This window comes from Lytechinus variegatus, chromosome 15 (assembly GCF_018143015.1).
Source record: "Lytechinus variegatus isolate NC3 chromosome 15, Lvar_3.0, whole genome shotgun sequence".
NCBI classification, from domain to species: Eukaryota; Metazoa; Echinodermata; class Echinoidea; order Temnopleuroida; family Toxopneustidae; genus Lytechinus; species Lytechinus variegatus.
In genome coordinates, this window is record NC_054754.1 from 26,386,071 (window position 1) to 26,410,301 (window position 24,231).

The window sequence follows — 24,231 nt, forward strand, 5'->3', positions numbered from 1 at the left end:
CAGACCCTTGTGTCGGTGGTCAGATGTTACAGCTATTCATGCTGCTACATTCTGCTACCGCGAGAGGCGTCACACATCAGACTGTGACCACAATCTGACCCCGTCAGATTCGGGTGAAGTTTCGTTGTTGACGGCCGCCCTGCCAGGGGCGGCAAATCGTAAGAAATCACCCGTGCCTCTTGTGCCTTCTTCTGCCCCGGCCACACCGGCGGAGGCCGCGAAGAAGAAGAGGTCGAAGGTGAGGTCGGCCAGCCCTGTTGCCATGGGCGTCCCTCCTTCAGACCCTTGTGTCGGTGGTCAGATGTCACAGCTATTCATGCTGCTACATTCTGCTTTCGAGTAGTGCGGGTTCACCCCACCCTCGACGTCTACTCACCCCGCTGATGCCCCTGAGCATCAAGCGAGACAAGTGGGCAATAACCACCAGACACCCGGGAAATCCTCGAGCGATTCTGTTAAATCGCCAGCCAGTGCACCGACTAACCGGGTGCCCCAAGATCGCGTGTGCTTTCCAGCATTTTCGTCGATCTCAGAGCACGTGTCCCAGCCGACACGCGGGGCCACCCCGGCGCTTACTGGACAACCCCCCGGTTCAGTCCATAGAGCGAGACTCCCTTTACGAGGACAACCCCTATCCCGCGGGCGACTTTTCAGTAAGCGCTCAGGCGCTGCTTGACAAGTATCTACCTCTCATCTACCCTCCGAGCGGGGGTATTGATGAAGCAAGGGAGTCCATATTTTCTCGCCCCGCCTCTTCAGGCGCTCCGAGCTCAATCGGCCGAATTGGGGGTCTCGGAGAGTGACGGGGTCGCTCTAGACGAGGCGGCTCCTACGACGAGGAAGCCGCCAGCTCCGTGGGTGTAAACCCACCCCCGCTCTGCTGCTGCCCGGAAGCGCCAGGCTCCGGCGCCGCCGTCTCGAAATTTTCAAGCCTCTCGAGGCTAGCGAGAAGGCAGAGGCAGGGGGGGGGGCGATTATTATGCAGGTACTCCCGAATTCGCCCTCTACGTCAAGCTCACATACGGCGACGACTCCTTCAGCGGTAACCCTCTCCATTCTTCCCCCTAAGCGGGCCCGTAGATTGGAGGTATGAATCTCTTACATACCGCATGCCGCACTTCTCTCGTGAGAATGTTTGGCTGCTTTGAGAGGACAACCTATCACGTCCGCGGACCGTCCGCCCAGGCGACGGGACCGTCGCTTTTCTGGCCTGAACCTCACTTTCTATTCGAAAGTAAGGGTGCCCTGTCTTACTTAGCTCCTACCCTTGCAACGCCAGAGTCAGGGCTATAGTACAGACACCCGTTCTCCAGCGATCGCCGCTGAAGAGAGGGCGACTCTGATATGAGCACCATCACCGCTCAGCGGTATGTCTCACTATCTCATAGCTCTCCGAGCTTATGAGTATGTATATCGGATCTGAATGTCACGGCGATTAAAAGTTCTCCTGTGCTTAATAATCGCTATGCCTTCACCACCCGATGCATTATGGTTATGTTAACCTATTTGTCTCGTATTCGGGCGGCTCGTACGAACCCTGCCCGAGCTGCCATCACCGGTCGTCCCCCCGGACACCGCCGGCAGCACCCGCACCGAATACGTGGAAGGAATCAGCTTTTCATATGCTAGATATCCCTCCTGTTGACATTCACAGCTGTTCCCCGAGTCTTTCCCGGTTGGGTAAACATCATCTCGGAGGAAAGTAACCGCCGTACATCTCATGAGATTGTTGGCTATGTACGTGCGTTCAAACTTGTTTAAAGCCCCAGGATTCTCTGTCGGCATTCTATGCCTACTTTCTGGGCACACCCACCGTACCGGGTCGGCGAGTTCACACCAAACTGTACACCGCCAGACCATCGGTCGAGCTCTAACTGTCTATCTTATAGACTGCCCTCTATGTGGGTCAATCTTGCGGGCGTCTCCGCCGCTCCCTCCTTGTGCGGAGTGGTCTACGGTGGATGTCTTTACCGTGCCCGTTAGTCGAATCGGCTTCTTTCTTAGAAATTTTTTCACGGCACACTCGAGTCGCCCCGCATGCTGCTTTCATCCTCCTTCCATGCAAGGCATGTGGCCAGGGTCACCGCACGACCGAGGATGATGTAACAGTGGATGGATGTATGCTTATGCCTTCCTAACCACGATCACTACGACCCGCCTTCTCTCGGGCCGACTGTGGATGAGCCTCTCCATGTAAGTGATTTACTTCACTGGAGTTCTTCTTTTAGAAATTTAGATTCTCATCCCCCGCTGCTTAGGGCGTCATTTTTGCCGCCCCCCCCCCCGCAGCTTTTTGGAGCTCCTTATCTTACCGATATCGGACTGTTCCACGCTGCCGCAACCGGCGCCGGCGGTGCTCGCTCTTACGATCACCTGAGAAACAGGCCTTGTGACTGTTTTCATAAACAAGTGGTTCTCACCGCAGACTGATGGAAATTTTGTGATTACTTCCTCAAGTCTCCTTCGCTTGTTTCTTCAAGCGAGGACTTCGACACTCTTAGCCAGTTTCCGTCCCTAACTTGATAGGACAGGGCCGTTGCTACCTCATTCGATTCCGTTGGGAATGTAACGGTTGAGGTATCATATCTGGCGATGTCTGTTCGTTTAGAGCATCTCTTGATGGTCGTTTACACGTAATATCGTGACAGATTTTTTTTCGCCAGCTCCCTCTGGCGTACACTTGCTGCTGCTAGGGATTCCCCCGCCCAGCGGACAGCCATCGCAGCCTAGCCTCACGGGCTCTCTCGGCGATGGTGGCTTGAGCCAAGCCACCTCTTCCACCGCGGGCACTGCACCCTCAGATGGGTGCTTCAATCAGTATGGGAGAAAGGGGATCCTGAGTTCTCTCTCGATCACTCGGTCTAACACACTTTTGTCGTGATGTGTACCGCGCTGTATCCCTGACACGCCCGGTTGAGCTGTTTTGACCAGACTGCTCTATTCTACATAGGCAACATGTCCGCGGCATTCCTTATTAACAGGATGGCACTCAGTCGCTTTCTCGACCCTTGTCTGCCTTACGAGTGGTTTTCTTCCTAAATCCCTACTCTCCGTCGTTCCTGGTCCCCTTCGGACCGCTAGTAACTTTTTACCACAGCTCTCTATCAGAATTCTGCAGATTTCTGCCCTCACGCATTTGAGACAGATATCGAATTCTGGGCGTTTTCTCCCACGCGGAGGCTTCCCCTACAGAAATTTCCAAGCTTGCGGGAAGCGTGCGACTAGCTTGCGCAAGCTTGCGGCATGCTAGTAACTAGCATGCGGTTAGCTTAATAAGCGTGTGATATGCGTGCAGAGTAATAGTTAAGCGATCTTTTAGCGAGCAGGGACTGTTCGCTAGCATGCACTCGCTTATTAAGCGAGTGCCCTGCTAGTCGCATGCTAGTTACTAGCAAGCGGCACGCTTAAATTTCGGTAGGGGTTCTGAGATATCTCGCCTTCTCAGGTTGGTCGATTGATCACTTACTGAGCCTTAAAAGCTTCAGTTTTCCGATCACGATTCTTGTTGAAATTTTCAACAAATTTCGATTCTTACGCTCTAGTCAGCAGGTGATGTTGTTCTCCTGACACAAGGCCGAGGGCCCATGATACTTAGTATTCCTGAGTATACAGGGCATTCCTCTCGAGGACATTTTTGAGGGCCGCCTTTTGGCGCTCAACTAACTCCTTCACTTCTTTCTACTTGAAGGACATTCCGTCCAGCGAGGCGAGATTTGCTGCTTCGGCGCTTAAAGCAGCTGCGGCTTTTTCCCCCTCTCCCTAAATTTCGTTGTTTTTGTTTTTTCTTTTAAATTTTCTTAGGCTTACAATTGAAAACATGCCTCCCTACGGTTTGAGTCCGTGCTGGTCTAGCAAATCAAGTAGATGTATGGAGTTATTGAAGTAAATTATGAAAATACTTACCTGATTTTCTTATTTACGAGATAACTCATACATCTACTTGATACCCTCCCACCGACCCTCCGCCTTGCGTAGCAACATGTTTCAACGTATGGGCTTGCGAAAGGTGAGGAAGATGGACGCTAGTTGCGCGGTGATCATGGGTAGTAAGCCTGAACGGGAGAGGGCGCGCTCGCGCTTTTTAAATCCTTGGGAGTTCTATTCGGGTATGGCAGTCCAGAGGGCTGAACTAGCAAATCAAGTAGATGTATGAGTTATCTCGTAAATAAGAAAATCAGGTAAGTATTTTCATATTTTGTGACCAAAATTACTAATTTCCATACAGTTGCAATTTATTTTTCATTAGTAACTTGGGAATAATTTTTGTATTCACCAGAGCGCTCAAAAACTTGAATTTTGGGCATATTTTTGTGTACGCCCTCTATTGGTGGAAATTAATATGGCAAGAAAATTTTCATTTTTTATCTCTATTTTTAATTAAGAAAAAAATTATTTAAAGTATCAAATTTAAATAAGAGCCAATTTGTATGAATAATAGGTGTAATGGAAACTGTCAGTGTAAAAACATCAATCATTTGCCCCAAACAAAAAGAAAAAATTAGCCAAACATTGCCACCCTTATTTTGCCACACATGGAGATAAAACTGAGAACAAGGTTATTATATCATAACCTTGTTCATTGAATGAGTGTGCTACTGTACTGATTTTATAGGCAATATTGATGAAAAATATTATTATTTCAGCTAGTGATGGATTTGAATGAACAGTTCAAAATTTATATCTCATCCACTGAAACCCTCTTTAAATTCAAAGTGTAATCCATATTCTTGATTTTAAACTGAGAAAGTTCAAAAAATTAATAATGAAAAACAAAATTAATATTCCTAACAGTGTCTAACTTTGTTACTTATATTTTATAGCGCACAGGTCCACCTTTTGGTGCTCATGGTGAATAAAAGAAACTTTAATGTATGAAAATATGGAAAGCTATTCCGGTATATTGAGAGAAGTAAAAAAAATATCTAAAAGAACATTTTCTAACTCGGCGTGAATATTAAACCATATTTTTTTTCTTCTATTTTTGTTATATCTGTCAAAATTTGGATATGGGACCTTTGGCTGTTCTCTGCTTTGTAAATAAACAGCATAGCTAGCATAATAGAACCTTCACTTGACCAACCCGCTATACGTTCTATACGGGTTCTGAGACCACTTAAGTTGGTCTCAAATATTCCTAGTGAGTAGCGATGGTCTAGTGCTCTTGGTCTTGTATTGGTCAATATTTGGACATTAAATTGCAGATTTGTATCATATTTTGTTCAGTATTTTAACCTCCTGAGCCCTAAAATAAAGTATATTGTGAGCCACTGGCGGATCCCGCCTGTTGTGAGCTATATTTAATGATAACATTAATGTTTAAACGTAATTTAACAACATCAAGATATGTAATCATTCGTCATTTGTAGAGGTTAAGAATAAAATGTGTGACTCTAAATGTTTTTAAAGCCAAGAATTTTTATTAATCGTTCCTGACAAGATGCTAGAAACCCCCAAGAAACATGAGGAATGATGGTTTAGAGGGGGTTTCAGGGAAATTTTTGATAATCACAATTTTTTTTTAGATCACTATTCAAACAGAATAATATCAATATACGAAATACCATACTTAAAATGTATCGATACTGTTTATAACTTTGAACTAACTGTATCCCTAATGATAGTTTCCCGATAACTAATTTCTGACAATTTTGTTATTTTCCTGTCCAAAGTTTTATAAATATTTTGAATATTGATATTGAAGATGTGTCCCCATTTCACCTTCATATAGTTATTTCTTTTTGTTAATATTCCTCTTTTATGTGCATTTGCTATAAATATGACTAGAAAGTGGTCATGACCTTGTATTGATTACTGAGATAGTTGGTGAATTTATGATAATTTGGGAACGGTTTCATGGAACTATCAAAATAACAAATTCAGTGACATCTCATACATAGGCCTGACATAGTTTATTACAATACGGATGTCTGTGCATGTTCTTGAGGCAAATATAATTTTGTGAAATGATCTCCAGTACATTTTTGGTCCTCTTTTGAAAATAACAATTTCTGAAAAATTTCTGTTGTTTTGTTTGTTATAATAATACCCATCAAATTTATGTGCATAAAATATTACCATTCCTATTCCTTTTATGAAGAATATTTATATCTACTTTCATTGACTCATCAAACATTTTGCTGATATTTTCATTAGACCAAGAATCAAAGCTTATAATTATCAACTTTAGTTGAATAAACAACTAAAATATAAAGAACAAAGCAATGAAATCAGAATGCTACAGGATTTGGAAGTATTATGAATTCATTATAAAGATACTGTTGATAAAATATGGCAGAATTAGAGTGCAATTTGATAATTTTCTACTCCGATTTGTAACAAATTTCAAATGAGTAATGTTTCTTCCTATTAATATTTGTTCAAAATGACTTCTGTTGTTGTATTGTCCTAATGAATACCATGTTGGTAGCGTGATCTAATCCTAACAACATGACTATTCTGCCCAACTTTGGCAAAAGGAAGCAAGTGACACATCAGTAAAATTTGAGTTATCATTTCTGAAACACCCTTTTTATGTAGCATGTTCAGGCAAAATTTGGTGAAGAAATTATTGTTTTATGGAAAGATATTGAAGAAAATATGAATTGACGCTATGACAAACACACATTGCTCATTTACAACAAATGATACTTTTGTAACTTGCTTCCTTTGGCCAAAGTATGGTAGTATTGTAATAACAATGATGATGGTGGTTGTGATATCTTTGTGAACTTGTGTTTGATATTCCAGTACTGTATCAGTAGTAGAAGCGAGTAATGCTAGCCAAGCAGGGGGTGGCTTTGATCTGAGGACCTTGCGAGCAGTCAGAGTGTTGAGACCTCTAAAACTAGTATCTGGTATCCCAAGTAAGTTGTGACTTTACTAACAAATGCAAGTATGATGAACAGTGTTGGTTGCCTGGAAGAAGGGGGGGGGGCACTCATTCTGAGTGTTTAGACCCTTAACACTAGTAATCTGAAATACCAAGTATAGTGACCATTTCAAAGGGGAAGTTCACCCCGACGAAAAATCTGTCATAAAAATTGCAGGAAACAATAAAAAATATTGTTTAAAATTTGAGGAAAATCCATCAAAGATTGAAGAAGTAATAAGAAGTTTTTGATTTGTGACATCATATACGAGCAGTTGCCTCATATGTGATGTAAAATAACATACAGAAATATCAATTTTTAATGGTTCATGATGACTAAAATTTTCATTTTTTCAGGAGCGGGTGTGAAATAATATTTCTGTTGATATACATGTACTGAAGGTAAAATAAGAAATATGAATAAGTTTTTGAGAAAATGACATTTCATTTATATTTTTGTTCATGATACATGGGAAGCTGCACAAATCAAAAATTTACGTCAAACCTTCACCAATATTTTTTTATTATTTTTTTCTTTTAATTTTACAATAAACTTTTTGTCAGGGTGTACTTGCCCTTTAAAGGTGATTCACATTGTTGGTTACCCAATTAAGGGAAGGTGGAGAGATAAAGGAATATTGTTGTCTGGGGATGTGATGCTCTGATCAACCCCCTTTAGGTTTTTGATCGCTATATTCTGGATATGCAAATTTCCATGAATCCTGTGCAATAAGCACAAGAGAATAGACAAAGCAATACTGTATGATTGGGTCAAATCATATTAAACCTTGGCAGGAAATATGGAACAAAACCCCACTGATTGTGCAAGTCTTTTCCCTGTTTTCACCCTCAGTTATCAATTTCATATTAAAAATATGGAATATGGTCTTAACCAGCACTGTGCATCTATAACTTAACATTTTGGCATGCTTGTGCAGTCTTTCATATCAAATCAATTTGTTTCAAGTTGCAAGTTGTATTGGAGTAGTTCCACCAAAAATAAACAAAAATATAAATAAAATTATTCTTCCAATTACCAGGTAATACAGCGTCTATAGCATGGAATTCCACAAATGAATATAGTGTTTACAAAAAAAATCTAGAAAAGTTACCCATTCTTATTTTTTCAGTTTAGTAAAATAAAAGAATGAAAAGGTAAAAGGTAAGTAAGTGCTTCATGCATTTTTTTGAAATATATATCTGAAATCAATTTATGGTTGCCATTTGAGGTGTGATCAGGATAAGGATTAATGCATTCCATATATTGTCCTTGGCTTAGCTTTTCAGTGAACAATTTCTTGAAACTTGTGCTTTTCACTTAATTATGTTACAAGCTACTGAAATCATTGTATCTTATTGGCTAGATGTTTTCATGAAATTCCTTCTTTAATAGGGGGTGTTGCAAGAAACTTGCGATTGATTGCAAGTGTTTTTTTTGTCCCTATATCAATCATAAGTTTTCAAATTAGTTGCGAATTTGCAATTGATTTCAAATCTACTTCTTGAAACAAGCAGTGTAATATGATCTGCTACAATTAAAATTGATCTTTCAATTGTAAAATTGCAACAGAATATTTGCAATTGATTGCAGATATTTTCTTGCATCACCCTCTTAGTATGCTTCAAATAATGTGATTTCATAATCATCATGCAATGCTTAAAAAGTATGATGGTTGTTATACATATACAATTTTCCTAAATGTTTCAACAACAAAACATTTTAGTTTAAATAATAGTTTCCTGAATATGGCTAATTGTTTCTATTAAGGTAAATAAACAATTAATTCCATGATATCTGTGTTGAGGGGAATTTACAATACTATGATATTTGTGTATTTTAAAGACATCTTTGGGTTTGCTGTGAGTGGCCTATGCTCATTTTATTATATTTTCATTCCACAGGTCTCCAAGTTGTTTTGAAATCCATCATCAGAGCTATGGCCCCTCTCCTTCAAATCACTTTACTCATTCTCTTTGTAATCATCATCTTTGCCATCACCGGTATGGAGTTTTTCATGGGAAAATTCCATCGCACATGCTTTGTATACGATCCAGTAGCTGGAGGTATGTATTCACACTTTTCCCGGTGATAGTGTTTTCCTAGGTTTGAAAATTATTTTTTCAGGAAATAATTGAAGGCTTAGAAAAAGTTCACAAATCATTTACAATAATTCAGTTTGAAATGTTGTGCTAGTCATGAAATTCTCGTTTCAGAATACTTTCACATATCAAAATATTCTAAAAATATATATCATGTTTTATGATGTAAAGGTCTTACTAAAAATCTAGTTTTAGGTTTTGATAAATCTAGAGTATTCATTTCAAAATTTGTGATTAAGTTTTGAAACATTTGTTGTGTAAAAGAAGTAATTTTAGAAGTGAGTTTCATAAGGTTTATGTAATAAAATATCTGAAATTGAAAATATTCAGAACCCACTGATTATTTGCCCTTAAATATGATTTTGGAACCCTTCTTGAATTTGAAATAGAAACAGAAATTCATGGTACAATCTACTTTTCTGATTTATATTTGTAATTAATTTTCACATTCAAATGTAGACAAGAGTCAGTGAATAACAAATCAGTAACTAATGTGAAAATAAATATGTGACTTACCACCCCAAAACCACCAATAAGTCACCAGGTAAGGTTCTCTGTCAATAGCCAAAATAGAAATTTAGTTTCCAAAATCCAAAAATTAAAAAATAGCTTATCTGAAAGTCTTCTTCCAGGGACCTATCCACACAGGATTGTTACTGGGGGTGCAAAGCATTGACACAGCACCCCCACAATAGATAATCTTCCATGGCCACGTCCTTGTCTTCTTCATCCTAGTAGACTTGTTAACTGCAAAAAAAGGGGTGAACGCTGCATTTTTTAGTACAAATGTCCCACTTGGCACAAATGTTCCTTGAGTCAAAAGAAAAAGATTCATCCAAAGAGACACGCTGTATCTAAGACTTGGAAGTTTCACCGAGATTACACAGTGTGCACATCTCATGGTTGAGTGAACCCCAACTTCAAACCTTGTTTTTATAAGCTCTTGCTGAATTTTCTCTGCATTCAATCAAGTACTTGTAATGGTTATTGATGGTCAATTTCAACATATTTTATATCACTTCAAAGCTTAGGAAATGAATTTTCATGCTCAATAAAAATATCAATATTCAATTTGGTTGACTTATTGTTGGTTTTTGGGTGGCAGGTCACATATGTACATGTACGACAACTCTCACTCCTATGAAGCCTGACCAAAATGATATCCTTGCCATAGAGAATATTCCCATGTGTGTTTTTTATAACCTAGATTGCATCATCAGACATGCAAACCATTCCCTTTTTAGAGTGTTTGTTCCTCTTTTTTGCTATGAATACGCCAATACTTTTTTTGTATAATTTGTTACTTTTTTTTCTGATCATGGAGTATGTGTTATACACAGTGCACAACACTAGCGCTGGTCCAACGGGCCATGACTGGTAAAAATCACTGTCGGGCCAGTAACTTGTTGCATGAAAAGAATGCTTAAAAGGTTGAATTATCAAGTTTTCAAGTAGAGTCATTTCACATGATTTTTCACCAATCTCACTACAACAGGCTGCCAATTGTTCCGTTGAGACAAATCTTTAAAAATGCTCTTTTTTGTCAAAACATACCTTTTTTTTCCTTCTAAGAATACTTCCTTTTTGTTGTTAGAAGGATAGCAGGCCTGCATCATAGTGGTCAGGAAACTCTACTTAAAAATGATTATGAAAAGTTACAAAAGCTGATGTGGTTAGAATTTCTTATGGTCATGAGATATCATTATTTGTTTTATTTTTTCCCATTTCAGTCGTGACCAATGAGCTAGCAGAGGATGAACCTCAAGTGTGTGGAAACAGGCAATGTGGGGAAAATCAAAATTGCACAACGTATTGGGAAGGACCAAATTTTGGAATAACAAACTTTGACAACATGCTGTTTGCTATGTTAACTGTGTTCCAATGTATTACCATGGAAGGATGGACGGACATCATGTATAATGTAAGTAGTGCCAAGGAATTGCCTTGTTTGTGTATGGAAATCCACTCTTTTGTACAGGGAAAGCAATGTTTTTGGTGAAGACTGGCAGAAATAAGCGGTAATTTAGCCTATTGAGTGTTCATTTGGTGTATTCAACGGTGCCTTACCCAGGAGTTCACATCAGCATCACAGATCTTCTGTCATTTTGTACAGCAAAGAAATGGGATATGTAGAAAGGAAGAGTACGAGAGCAGGATCCGACTGCAAAATTTTGATACAAGGTCGTCGGATTTCATTCTTCGTCATCCAGTTCAACTGGAATTGGAAAACTCATCAATTCCAAACTGAGCTGCATCTTGCAGATTGAAGTTAAATAATGCTTTATACCTAGTAATCTTGAAATTTACTAACACAAATTTAAATACATGGGTAAGTATTAGAAGGGATATTTTTATCCCACCGCTGCCACCAAATGTCTGCTGTCATCAAAGTTTGTTGGTTATTCCAAGACATGTCTTTTATGTCACCTGGCTTCAGCAGTGTACATGTAAGTGAGTTTCCTTACATTGTCAGAAAGGAAGCAAGAGTCAAGAATGACTTATACATACATATATACTTAATGTATATATACAATGTATAAAATGTAATGTTATAGTCTTTCAAAACATATACAGATTTTATTGTATGTGCCTTAATTTTCGAACATGATCTAGGTAAGTAAAACAAATATATATTTGGAAATAATGACTCATTTGATTACAATTCTCTGGCTACAGTACAATTGTAATGCAGCAAGATATCCTTGAATTTGCATGTATGGAAGCATTTTAAATTGAAAGGCACCTTCATTCTATGCCTGTTAATCTGTCGTCACTACTGATGATTGCTGTAGGGAATACGGGATTCAAAATTCAGTCGTCAACAAGTTAATTCATTTTAATTTTGTTACAACTAGCCATGATACGTATTGGCATGCACGCATTTCTGATATCAATGAATATCATACCATCCACTTCACTACCATAATGCAGTTTTTTATGTTTGATTTATTGTCTAAACATTGATGAATACGAAATGATTCTAGTGAGTATATTTTTCCTAATGTCAAAAGAAATGCAAGCATACATTTATCTGTATGATCACTGCTGCAGAAGTCTTGTTAGAGTCACCTGATAAATATATGAAGAATATGAAATATTTTGTCTAAAAGTAGGATTTATGATATCAATGTCATATTTTGGTTTGTTGAATCATATACATGGCTTTATGCAGACATATTTGATGCACTCTTAAGTACTACAGTTAAAAAAATGGGGAGGAGCTATTCAATCAAATACAAAGTTCAGTAAGGACATCTTGCCAAAAGTCGGTGCCACGTCAGGAAACCTGCTACAAAGTTGCTACATTTTGTGGGGGGTTTTTTCTTGCACATCCTGTACTATTCAGAGCATCCTACAAAAGAGGAAACCTGTTTTCAGTGATAAATTTTACAATTATTAAACTTTTTTAGCTATGGATTTGATACTTTGATATTTGAGTGGAATCTCATCTTTGCTGTGAGACCCAACAGCTTAGCAAATCATTCACAGATGATAGGTTACAAACAATAAATATTGAGGCCTATCAGAAACATTCTGCGCAGAAACTTGCGTAAGAATATGAATGGACTATCATTTCAGGGATCAGTGAGAGAAACTTGACAAAGAATACAAAAGAAATGCTGATGAGTCAATCGTCGAATTAAACACGGCTCTTGTATCACAAACCAATCTTGTCTAAGTTGCGTGAAGTGTTTATCACATATTGTATCAAAGTGTAGAGGAATAATTGAACTATATGATGATTTAAATGAGATATCATTATTCATTTGCCTTTGAAGAAAAAAGACATGGGAATTCCGGTTTCCTTTTTTTCTTGGACGCACTGTATATTACTGGTCTATGATAAAAGTAGATGATTTTCGCAGGAAAGATGCTGCTCTGACTTTGACATGATGCCTACATGTATGAGGTCTAATAGACATGTTGATGTCTTTACTGGGTTGTATTTTATGTGATTACAAGCTGATATTTCTTTATCTCTTTTATCCTGTATGTTTCCTTCGGTGAATTTGGCAATACCTGTTTATTGTATTCAGTGCTTAAAATTTCTATACTTTTTGTTTTCCAATTTTTTTATTGCTAATGATTTTTTGTTAAGTCATGACAAAAAAAATCATCAAATAGTTCTGAAATTAAACATCTGAAAATAAAGCCAGAAAACATTTCCAGTATGACAAGCATAAAATCATGCACAATCATGAAATTGGTTTTGTACCAGTACTGCCACTACCAGTACTATAAGAAACAAAAAGAAGCTTGTACATACAGATTTAAGGAATAATCATGGCAAGGAAATGAAATCATTGTCAGATTTGCCATTTTGACAAGCTTTGTGTAGTATTGAGATATCTTGAGTTGTAGATTGGTTGGTGAATTAAATGTAGGTTCAGTGTTATCAGTTAAATGTCAAATCAACCCCAGAACAATGTTGATTTGAATCTTTAGTGTAAAATTGTAAAGAAGGATAACACTGAAAACTTTATTAAAATCAGATGTAAAATAAGAAAGTTATCATACTTTTCTAGTTTCGCTTATTTTTCACAAAACATTTATTGTATAAATACTTTTCAGTGATATGCAAATGAGATTCAATGATGTCCCCACTCACGATTTCTTTTGCTTTTTATTGTTTGAATTGTACAATATTTCACTTTTTACAAATTTTACAATAGTGACCAATATGACAGAACCATAAAATGATAAAACAATTATGATTCCACATGTTCAGGGAGGTATAAAACTTTATTTTACATCGTAATGAGGACAAAATATTTCATATAATAAAATATAAAAGAAATAGTGAGTGGGTGATGTCATCAGTTCCCTCATTTGCATACCGACCAGGATGTACATAGAACTGTTTTGTGAAATTAAGCAAACATTTCAAATGTAACTTTCTTTATTTTACTTTATATCCGATTTCGATGAAATTTTCAGCATTATTCTTGTTGGATTTTTCTGTTTTTATTCAAATCTGCTTTTTGTTTGGTTGGACTTGTCCTTTAAACTTCATTTTCAGTAAGCTACATTACAATGTTTTCATTCTGCTCGTTGGATGGGAGCCTGCCCATTGACAATTCATTTCCACGGTGATAGCCACCAGTAGCTTGCCACCTCCCTGTTTATCTTGTTGAAATTTGCTGTGCGTAAGTGGAAACTACCTGGAATGCCTTACAGTGGATAAACATTGTTAGAGTATGTAGCAGCCCTTGCCGTTCTTGAAGTGATGCGCTTTGCAGCTGACCTGTCAGCTCTAACAGTGCAATCTGTCAGCTGAAAATGTCAGCGACGGAACTCGTTGAAGGTGAACCGTCATCGAAGGTGAACTTTCATTGCCTCGGTCAATGAGTGATGTCCATTCTGTTGGGATAATGAGTGAATTAAGCCTTGAAATGACAAATGACAAGTTTGTTGGTTTTGATTAAGGCAGTGTTTAATTGAATTTCTTATGCTAGAATCAAAAATAAAAACCCAAATGCAAAATATGGGTACTTGGGGAGAGCATTTAATTGGACTGGTTTTCCCCACTTTTGAAGACCACCAACCACATTGTAATTCAGCTAGTTTGACCTAAGAAGTGTAAGTTAACCTTTGAGTGTGTGCAATACATGCCAGAACCATAAGAAGGCCTATTGTAGAATCATAATCGACATTTCTTTGCATTTAATGGAACTTTTTGTCCATGGATTTACAAAATCACCTTTCATTATAATTTTGTTTCATGTTTTGTTTTGAATGACGTTTTTTTTGACAGATCTGTGATTCAGGGGTAAAAAAGGTGTTTTTTTACTGCAGCCTATAAAGTTTATTACTTATGTCATTATGTGCAGGCGCATACATTCGTAATTCCGAAGCTTCGTAATTCCGAAGGTTCGGTTATTCCGAAGGTTCGTATTTCCGAAGGTTCGTAATTCCGAAGGTTCGTCAATCCGAAAACGAAATAAGGTTCGTAATTCCGAAGGTTCGTTAATCCGAAAACAAAATAAGGTTCGTAATTCCGAAGGTTCGTTAATCCGAAAACGAAATAAGGTTCGTAATTCCGAAGGTTCGTTAATCCGAAAACGAAATAAGGTTCGTAATTCCGAAGGTTCGTTAATCCGAAAACGAAATAAGGTTCGTTAATCCGAAAAAGAAATAAGGTTCGTTAATCCGAAAACGAAATAAGGTTCGTTAATCCGAAAACAAAATAAGGTTCGTTAATCCGAAAATTAAATAAGGTTCGTATTTCCGAAAATGAAAATAATTCATTTTGGTAACAAAAACGATGTTGTCATTACAAGATTACACGATATTATGCAATGATAGTAATAACGATCGATGATACATGCGTGTGTTGGGGCCAAAGCATGTATTTCATTAAGAATGGCGCCCTGATCAAGCATAGGCTAATTTCGATTTTATCTGAGCAATTGCTGCCTATAAGCAAATGGTTTAATTAAAGATGCAGGGGATCAAGTGTGTTGGAAGCGTGCGAGCAACCTCTAGATAATAGGATTTGTATTAGAGGGGATGTCATTTTTAATAACAGCTTCTGCTGGTAATAAAAATAAAAATAATACTAATAATGATCCTTGTGAAATGTTGAAAGCGCGAATCGCAAGTGAAACTATGTAACAAGACGTGAAGTGAGCATTCGGAGCATTTTTTGTAATCGTGAGAAAGATTCTTTCTAAAGAATTAATGCGAGGGCGAGCTGTAATTTGTTTATATACTGACCTGGGGCCCGTTGCATGAAACTTTTGGCGGAAATCAGACTAACCTTAGTTTTCAGTTTTTACCAGAGTTTTCTCAGGTAAAAAGTTTTATGCAACAGGCTTCAGAGAGTAATCTTTTAAGGACTGCATTTAGTGACTCATGAATAGAATATATATCTCACGAACTAAATAATGAGAGCGCGAACCGCAAGCTTAAAATTTGTGATATTCCAACCTGAAAACTGGACATTTCATACTTCTTTTTTGTAACCAGGAATAGAATGAGTTCCTCAATAAACAATACTTGATGCGAGCGAGAAACGTGAGCCAAATTTTTCCGATTTTCCAACCTGAAAACTGGACATTCTAAGCATTCTTGTAAAAAAAAATAATAGCTGGGAGAATAGTTTTCAGAACTGAAGTGGCTTCCCTGGGTAAATGATATCTATATCAATATTATCATTCTAGGCCCACATGAAATTTCCAAAAGTTTGAGCACGTGATTCGCTCGCAACATCTCACAAGGATGCCCTTTTAACAGTATTGACCAAAAAGGTGAATTTTACATCTTCAGATTTGACTTTTTCCCCCAAACCGCTTGCTCTCTACGCTCGCAGAAATGAAACGTAAATATATAACTTTAGTGATCACTTAAAAAATTGTGCTCAATTTAGTTACTACAAAACACACAACCTCTTTACACAGATGATAATCTAATGGTGAAAATATCCGTTTGCACCAAATTGCCCCTATTGGCCCCTTTTTTTTGCTTTGCCCCCCCCCAAAAAAAAATCGTTCCGCCGCCTTTGGCTAAAACGTCTTCATGGCTAACTGCAAAAAGTTCTTAAAATGTCCCCTTTAGATCAGGTCAGAGCTTATATATTTAAAAATTCTCTTCGCGCTTCTTGCTAGCAGTTATTATCTAATTTTAGTTACATAGGCATCTCGCTTTGAAGATCACAAACATATTGCCCATCATATTAACAAAAATATATAGCTCGCGCTCGCATTATTTAAAAAGGGTTTATCATGTTATTACATATTTACTTTATTTCATAAGGATAAAGCTAATTATTGACTGTTAGGACTACCCTTTCAAAGAAACAAACAAAAATCAACTTTAAACTGCCGATCAAGGAAAATATGGTTTAAAAAAAATTGCCCCCCCCTCTATTTGACGAAAGTTGGATCCACCGGGAGGGAGGCAGGGTGCATCAAAAATGGAATAAAAAACAGGGGAATTAATATTTTCCAAAATGGGAAAGTTCCTTTCTCAAAAATAAATATGCCGTTTTTCATGTTTTTTTTCGAAATAAAATACTCTTTTTAAAGTATACAAGTTAAGTTAAGTTTTCAGGCTGGAATATTGAAAAATTTCAGCTTGCGCTTCGCACTCTCATTCGATTGGTAAATATTCATCCTAAAGAGGTCACTAAATGCTTTCTTTAACATGTTTCTTTTCTGGTCAGTATGTTTAAGCTCGCGTTTTGCGCTCGTGTTAATTCTTTAGTTAGATGCACATCTTTTTTAATGACAGCAGAAATCTGCTCGGATTTTTAAAAACTAATTTTCATTTTTTATTGAAATAAGCTAAAGTTTAGCTTGTGATTCACGCTCGCAACACCTCGCAATAATGCCATTTTAATAATTGACCACAAAAAACGTTATACAATTTCACCTTTGAATTTGTTTTACCAAGCCGCTCGCTCATTATACTCTCTCCCGAAAAATAAAGCCTAAATATACAAATTTGCCATAATAAGAAGTCACTTCAAAAAAGTTTTTCTCTTCTTAATCACTATCAAACACACAATGACTTCAAGCAGATGATAATCTTAAGGTGAAAATATCACCAAAGTGCCCATTTCGTTCGTTCGTTCGGCCGCCCATGCCTTCCCATCCTCATATGATAATTAAACGGCAACAGTGTCCCCCGCCCCCCTCCCCTTGCCTCTGCCTCTGCTTTCCCGGTTTTAATTTTTCGGATTAACGAACCTTATTTTGTTTTCGGATTAACGAACCTTATTTTGTTTTCGGATTAACGAACCTTATTTTATTTTCGGATTAACGAACCTTATTTCGTTTTCGGATTAACGAACCTTCGGAAAAACGAACCTTATTTCGTTTTCGGATTAACGAACCTTCGGAAAAACGAACCTTATTTCGTTTTCGGATCAACGAACCTTCGGAATAACGAACCTTTTTTCGTTTTCGGATTAACGAACCTTCGGAACAACGAACCTTATTTCGTTTTCGGATTAACGAACCTTCGGAACAACGAACCTTATTTCGTTTTCGGATTATCGAACCTTCGGAATAACGAATCGTCGGAATTACGCCACAAATGTTCGGATTAACGAACCCTTTTTCGTTTTCGGATTAACGAACATCGAGGTATAGGCAATTTACGTGTTTCGGAATTACGAACCTTCGGAATAAAGAACCTTTGGAATTACGAAGCTTCGGAATTACGAAGTGTAACCATGTGCAGGTATACAGGGGTAGCCATTATGAAATAATGAAAGCTATGTAAGATTCTGATAGAGGATTGCATTTTGGTTCTTCTGTTTATGAATTTTTTTTTTATATATGTATACACTTAATGAATAACTACAGTTACAGAAACTGTTTTTGATTAATGACAAATAGGTCAATAATTATCCATCCTTTTTGTAACCTGAAAATTGATAACTTGTGTGGTTAAGTGTCAAAATGAAGTATGTAATGAACAATGTCCCCTCTTGGACAAATGAATAAATATTTGATTAACATTCTTTGTTGCGTTAAAGACAAGTATGCGAATAGGAAAACCATGACATAACCAAGTTCAAGCTAGGATTTTATCCTTTGGCAATGTTAAATTGCAGTGTACCTCTCCAAGGGAAAATTTATGAGGAAAGAATAATTTTGCTCATGTAATTTTCGGAAAGGATAAGTACTTACATGTATATCCCAGTGCTGCCACCTAATGGTATGACATGAACTGCATCATGAATGACCTTTGGTCATTCCAAGGTTAACTTTCAGTTGCTCAACTTCAGCAGCACTAGTCTGTTGCATTACATTGACAATAAAAAGCAAAATTGACATTCTAAAAAGAAATAGGTAAAATATAATGTAAAACCATGATGTCTTGTCGAACATAATTTGCATAATTAGTGTTTTTTTCATAAATTTTCCCAGAAGAGCTTTTCAGGTAGAATTTAGAATAGAACAACTCAATTGGATTGGTCATGCTTTTTATGAGGAAAAGATAATTGGGGCCGCGGAACAGTTTTCAAAGTAGGGGAGGGGGGCTGAGCCGAAAGTTGGGGGGCTGACCATGCAAAAAAAATCACAATCATATGGTCATTTTTACATTTTTGTACACGGTTTTGGAAAAAGGTGGGGGGAGGGTTAAAGCCCAACCAACTCCCCCCCCCTTCTGTGCCCCCTGATACTTGGTCTTGTGTAAATTTTGAATAAACTTCACAGTAAAATATATTCCAATTACCATACACAAAATCTATACTGTTTCGCTACTATGAATGAATTTGTGAGAAGTGTTGTTCTTGTTTCATTTTTATAGTGCAACGACTCAGAGGGTCCTCGATTTGTCTGGATCTACTTCATTCCTCTCATCATTCTGGGTTCATTCTTCATGCTCAATCTCGTTCTTGGAGTCCTCAGTGGGTAAGTCATGTTCACCATCTCCTTACCTTCTTGCCCTGGTGGAAAGAACATAGTGTGTTCAGCATATCCACAGTGTGTTCGCATGGTGGACCATCTAAAGAACAGTGTTTTCTGTGTGTTCACATGGTGGACCATCTACAGAACAGTGTTTTCTGTGCGTTCACATGATGGACCATCTAAAGAACAGTGTTTTCAGTGTGTTCACATGGTGGACTATCTATACAACATAGTGTTCACAGTGTGTTCACATGGTGGACTGTCTAAAGAACAGTGTGTTCACATGGTGGACTATCTAAAGAACAGTGTTTTCACATGGTGGACTATCTATACAACAAGGTGTCCACAGTGTGTTCACATGGTGGACTATCTAAAGAACAGTGTGTTCATGGTGGACTATCTATACAACATAGTGTCCACAGTATGTTCACATGGTGGACTATCTAAAGAACAGTGTTTTCAGTGAATTCACATGATGGAATATCTGAAGAACATAGGGTTTTCAGTGTGTTCGCATTGTAAACTACGTACAGTAAAGATTTACACTGTGGACACTAAGTGTTTTTACAATGTGTTCACATAGTGGACTATCTGATAATGTAATTCACACTGTTTATTTGCTCAAATTGGACAGTGTGAAGATCACTTTACACTGTAGACACCTTTACAATATAAGTGTTCACAGTGTAGACACATAGTGGGCTATCTAGACATGTAATTCACCTTGTTCAAATGCTCAAATATAACACAGTATGGAGATGAGTTTTCACAATTTTTTCACATAGTGGAGTATGTAGCTCACAGTATGTGAGAATTTGAAAATTTCACAGTGTGGTGTGAACATTTATTTAACATTGTGTCCCACACTGTGAACTCACTATGAGTCACTGTGTTCTTTACAGCAGGGCATCATTTGGAATGAAACATGCCAGCTACATGAATGCATACAAGTTTTATTCAACTGATTCCAGTCAATACCTTAAAAAATATCTAAAAATTCACTTTTTATATCATTTTATCTTTCAAAATATTGATATAGAATAATAGACATGGAAATTTACTATAGAAATACTCAATTTCACTTTTTTAAATAGTTGTACTTTAGGCAGATAGTTTGCTTTTAGTTCCTTCTGTATCAGATTTTGTATGTTATTCCCACTTTTTATCAATATAATTACAATGTAGATCATGGTCATTATTTCTCAGATTTTATTTGAATTTTCAACTTATGCTAGTGCTATGGAATCATTGTAAACTTTCACATTGTCATAATATGCATGTATCTATGCACAATATATGTGCCCTTTCAAATTCTCCCTTTTTTGTTTATTTTTTAAATGTTGTTATGTTTGAATGAAATAATTTCTGTCATGTTCAGAGTAACATACATGCAGTAAACAATCTAATTGCATCTAACATGCAAGATTTATACAAATATATAACAAAGCAACACATTTTAGGGGTAATACACTATTACAACATAGGGCAAACTAGTCAAAATTACCTGCTATTGATATTTGAAGAATAGATATATGTCCCATACACAAAGAGATCACAGGATTATATTTTATGCTAATACCCATTGAAAATGCATAGCTTTTGTTATCTTAGGCGTTGATTTTTTTTTATCCAAAAAGTTTTACAAATCCTGCTATACAAATGCAAGTTACTGCCTTCAGTACGTGTGCATTATGATCACATAAAATATTCTTACATTAGACATGCATCCACTGCAGATGCACTGGAGCATTAAGCGTCAAATGGGGCCTTTTTCAAGGTAGTGTGAAATAAACGCAATTTTAATAGCTGCCAATTTGTTCAGTATTATTGTGAGAATCCAATCGGTATTCTGTGACCTTTGCATAATTTTTGCCTAATTCTAGTTCCATGAAGTCCAAACTGAAGTCCATAATGATGGTATTATCATAGAGCTAATAACAGATAGCTCCATGGTATTATTCAAGCACCTAGGAAAATTTGGAGGTTCATGTTGTTTCATGCCCAAACTTCTGTTTATTCAGAGAGAGCTACTACTCTTTATCTTTCTATTCTTTGAGACATTAAAATTAAATCATTATTATGGTAAAAATGATAATTTTATATACTAAGGGTGTATATTTTACTGATAAAGATACCAAAGTAATATTGCATTGCATCCTCATCTTAAGAATAAGATTTGTAGTATTTCATCTCGGTATACTGTGCATTTGTTTTTATAAATTCTACTTAAACTATCTTTTCACAGTGAATGTATCTAACTCTGTTGAAATATTCAGCCAAACAACTTTAATTGCTGATCAAAATTCAAAGTAAAATGTTTTCCTGTATACTGTAACTGTTTTTTTTTACAGAGAATTCGCAAAAGAAAGAGAGCGAGTCGAGAACAGAAGAGCTTTCTTAAAACTGAGAAGACAGCAGCAGATAGATAAAGAATTGATGGGCTATTTAGAATGGATATGTAAAGCAGAAGAAGTCATGCTCAATGATAAATCTATATCAGAAGAAGAACGAGAAGCCATAGAAGGTAGGCTATATACCTCACTCTCTCCACATAGATACTATCCGCCTTCTAAAAACGCCGGGTGAAAACATTGTTTGCCAGGAACGTCCAAAATGTTTTGCTCTGAATGTTCAATAATAAAAGGATTTTATTTCAGTGTAGCCATAAAGCTATGCTCCTGTTGTAAGCTTTCTCTGAACCTTTTTTTTTTCAAACAAAAGAAAATGTCATTTGCAAATTCAACGGAATAGTTTTATCGTTAGGTATATATTCTAATTTATGAAGCTTTAAAGCCCTTTTGAATGGATGGGAAGGGTTACAAATTTTACACCTGTGATTTAGGAGAAATTTGTGAATGTGATTAGTGATCATCAAGTGTAATGATAAAATACGTTTTATTTTTATTGATACAAATATATTACAAACTTTAATGAACAGAATTAAAATTGTATAAATACCTTTTGTTATAAACATATATTTCCATAGTTTTAATCTATGTTTAGGCAGATTGAAACTTGGACTTCCCTTTGAACAATGTTTTTAACTGTTCTGATGATGATATTCTTCAGCTTTTACATCTTTGCTATTAATCGCTCCCATATTTGTTGCACAGTTTGTGAATGTTTCAAAGGAATAATGTTTCATCTTATTTTGGAATCATGAGTAGCCACATAGGAGCATGTTTTCCTGTAATTGATAACAAAGTGTTACATCCTTTTTGCATACCATATTGAGGAATATATGTACCATATGTCTTGATTAGATCTTTGTTAGGTTTAGATGATTGGTAATTTCATCAAACTCTATCAAAGTGAATTATTTTAAAGCAATTGATCTTTGTATTTATTTTGATAATCATATTTTATAAAATATTTAAACATGTCTGTAAACAACATTTCTCAAGAGATTTTTTGTAAATCAACAAATTGTCATGCAAATATTTTCTAAATTAAACTTAAACCTTTTTTATAAAAAGGTCAAGTCCACCCCAGCAGAATGTTGCTTTGAATAAATAGAGAAAAATTAAACAAGCAGAATGCTGAACATTTCTTCAAAATCGGATGTAAAATGAGATAGTTATGACTATTTTTAAGTTTCACTTATTTTTCACAAAACAGTTATATGCACAACTCAGTGACATGCAAATGAGACAGTCGATGATGTCCCTCACTATTTCGTCTGTTTTTCATTGTTTGGATTATACATTATTTCATTTTTACAGATTTTGACAATAAGGGCCAACTTGACTGAACCATATATATTTTAAAACAATGCTAATTCCATAGGTTCAGGGAGAAATTAATTGTTCTTTCATTTGACATTGAGGAGAAAATTAGAATATTTCATTTTTCATATGATGAAATACAAAAGAAATAGTGAGTGGATGATGTCATCAGTATCCTCATTTGCATACCAGCCAGGATGTGCATATAACTATTTTTTTTAATTAAAGCAAAACTTAAAAAATGTCGTAACTTTCTTATTTTGCATCTGATTTTGATGAAGTTTTTAGTGTCATGCTTGTTGGATTTTTCTCTTTTTATTCGAATCAACTTTTTGTCGGGCTGGACTTGTCCTTTAAGTAAGAGAATTATCTTGAATTGGTTGATTGCATGAAAGCATACTTTGTAGACTATATTGTTTGTAATAATAGTAACAGCAGAAAGTGATCCAAGAAATGAGCACTATGAGTAAATCAATTTGTGTTTCTTCTTCAAGTAGTTCTTAATCAGAGTAGTCGTTACTGCATGAAGATGATGTATGCACTCCCAGTAAAGCTGTGATCTGATGGATCCTCTTGTCATTCTCCTTTTTTCTTCATGTCCATTCTTTCTAAAGATCTTGATCCTTTTTTTGTTTTGTTTTTGTATGAACCTGTTGCATTGCTAACAATCAGACCGGCGGCGTGACGCCGCTGCAAGAACAGAGGATCTCAGTAATGGCAAACCATCAGGTGCTGATTTAGTCACTAGTTATGGCATAGGTATGGGTGGTACTAGTAGGTACCTGACTAACCAACCTCCTCACTTGACTAACCAAAGTACTCACATATGACTAACTTACATATTAACTTCTATTGAGTAATGTATCACTAATCCCAAACCACATCATATACTGTTATTATAATCACAGTCACTAGTACTTGACCATCTATCATGGTCACTTGACTAACCAAAATGTGAACATATAACTAATCAAAACACTCACCTGTATGACTAACCTACACATTAACTTTTTGACTAATCAAAGAGTATCATGAACCTCAAACCTCATAGCATACGATCATGGTCATGACTAACTAAATGAAGTCACTTGACTAACCAACACACTCACATGACTAATCAAAGTTCACTAGCCCCAAACAGTATTATATATATATTTGTATTAAACGCCTTCTT

General features: G+C 36.8%; 1 protein-coding gene across 21 annotated transcripts in view; it reads left to right on the plus strand.

The window, feature by feature from the left end:
- LOC121428589 (voltage-dependent calcium channel type A subunit alpha-1-like) overlaps window positions 1–24,231 on the plus strand; it is a 203,248-nt gene that overhangs the window by 44,210 nt on the left and 134,807 nt on the right. For 16 of the 21 annotated variants that reach the window (XM_041625320.1, XM_041625319.1, XM_041625321.1 and 13 more), the window contains exons 5-10: window positions 6,748–6,863; window positions 8,771–8,932; window positions 10,699–10,889; window positions 19,232–19,335; window positions 21,684–21,856; window positions 23,730–23,816. In XM_041625320.1, coding sequence (XP_041481254.1) covers window positions 6,748–6,863; window positions 8,771–8,932; window positions 10,699–10,889; window positions 19,232–19,335; window positions 21,684–21,856; window positions 23,730–23,816 — 833 coding nt within the window. Of the gene's footprint in view, window positions 1–5,045; window positions 5,138–6,747; window positions 6,864–8,770; window positions 8,933–10,698; window positions 10,890–19,231; window positions 19,336–21,683; window positions 21,857–23,729; window positions 23,817–24,231 lie in introns of all 21 variants that reach the window. The other 5 variants (XM_041625327.1, XM_041625330.1, XM_041625331.1 and 2 more) reach the window with 3 other exon arrangements.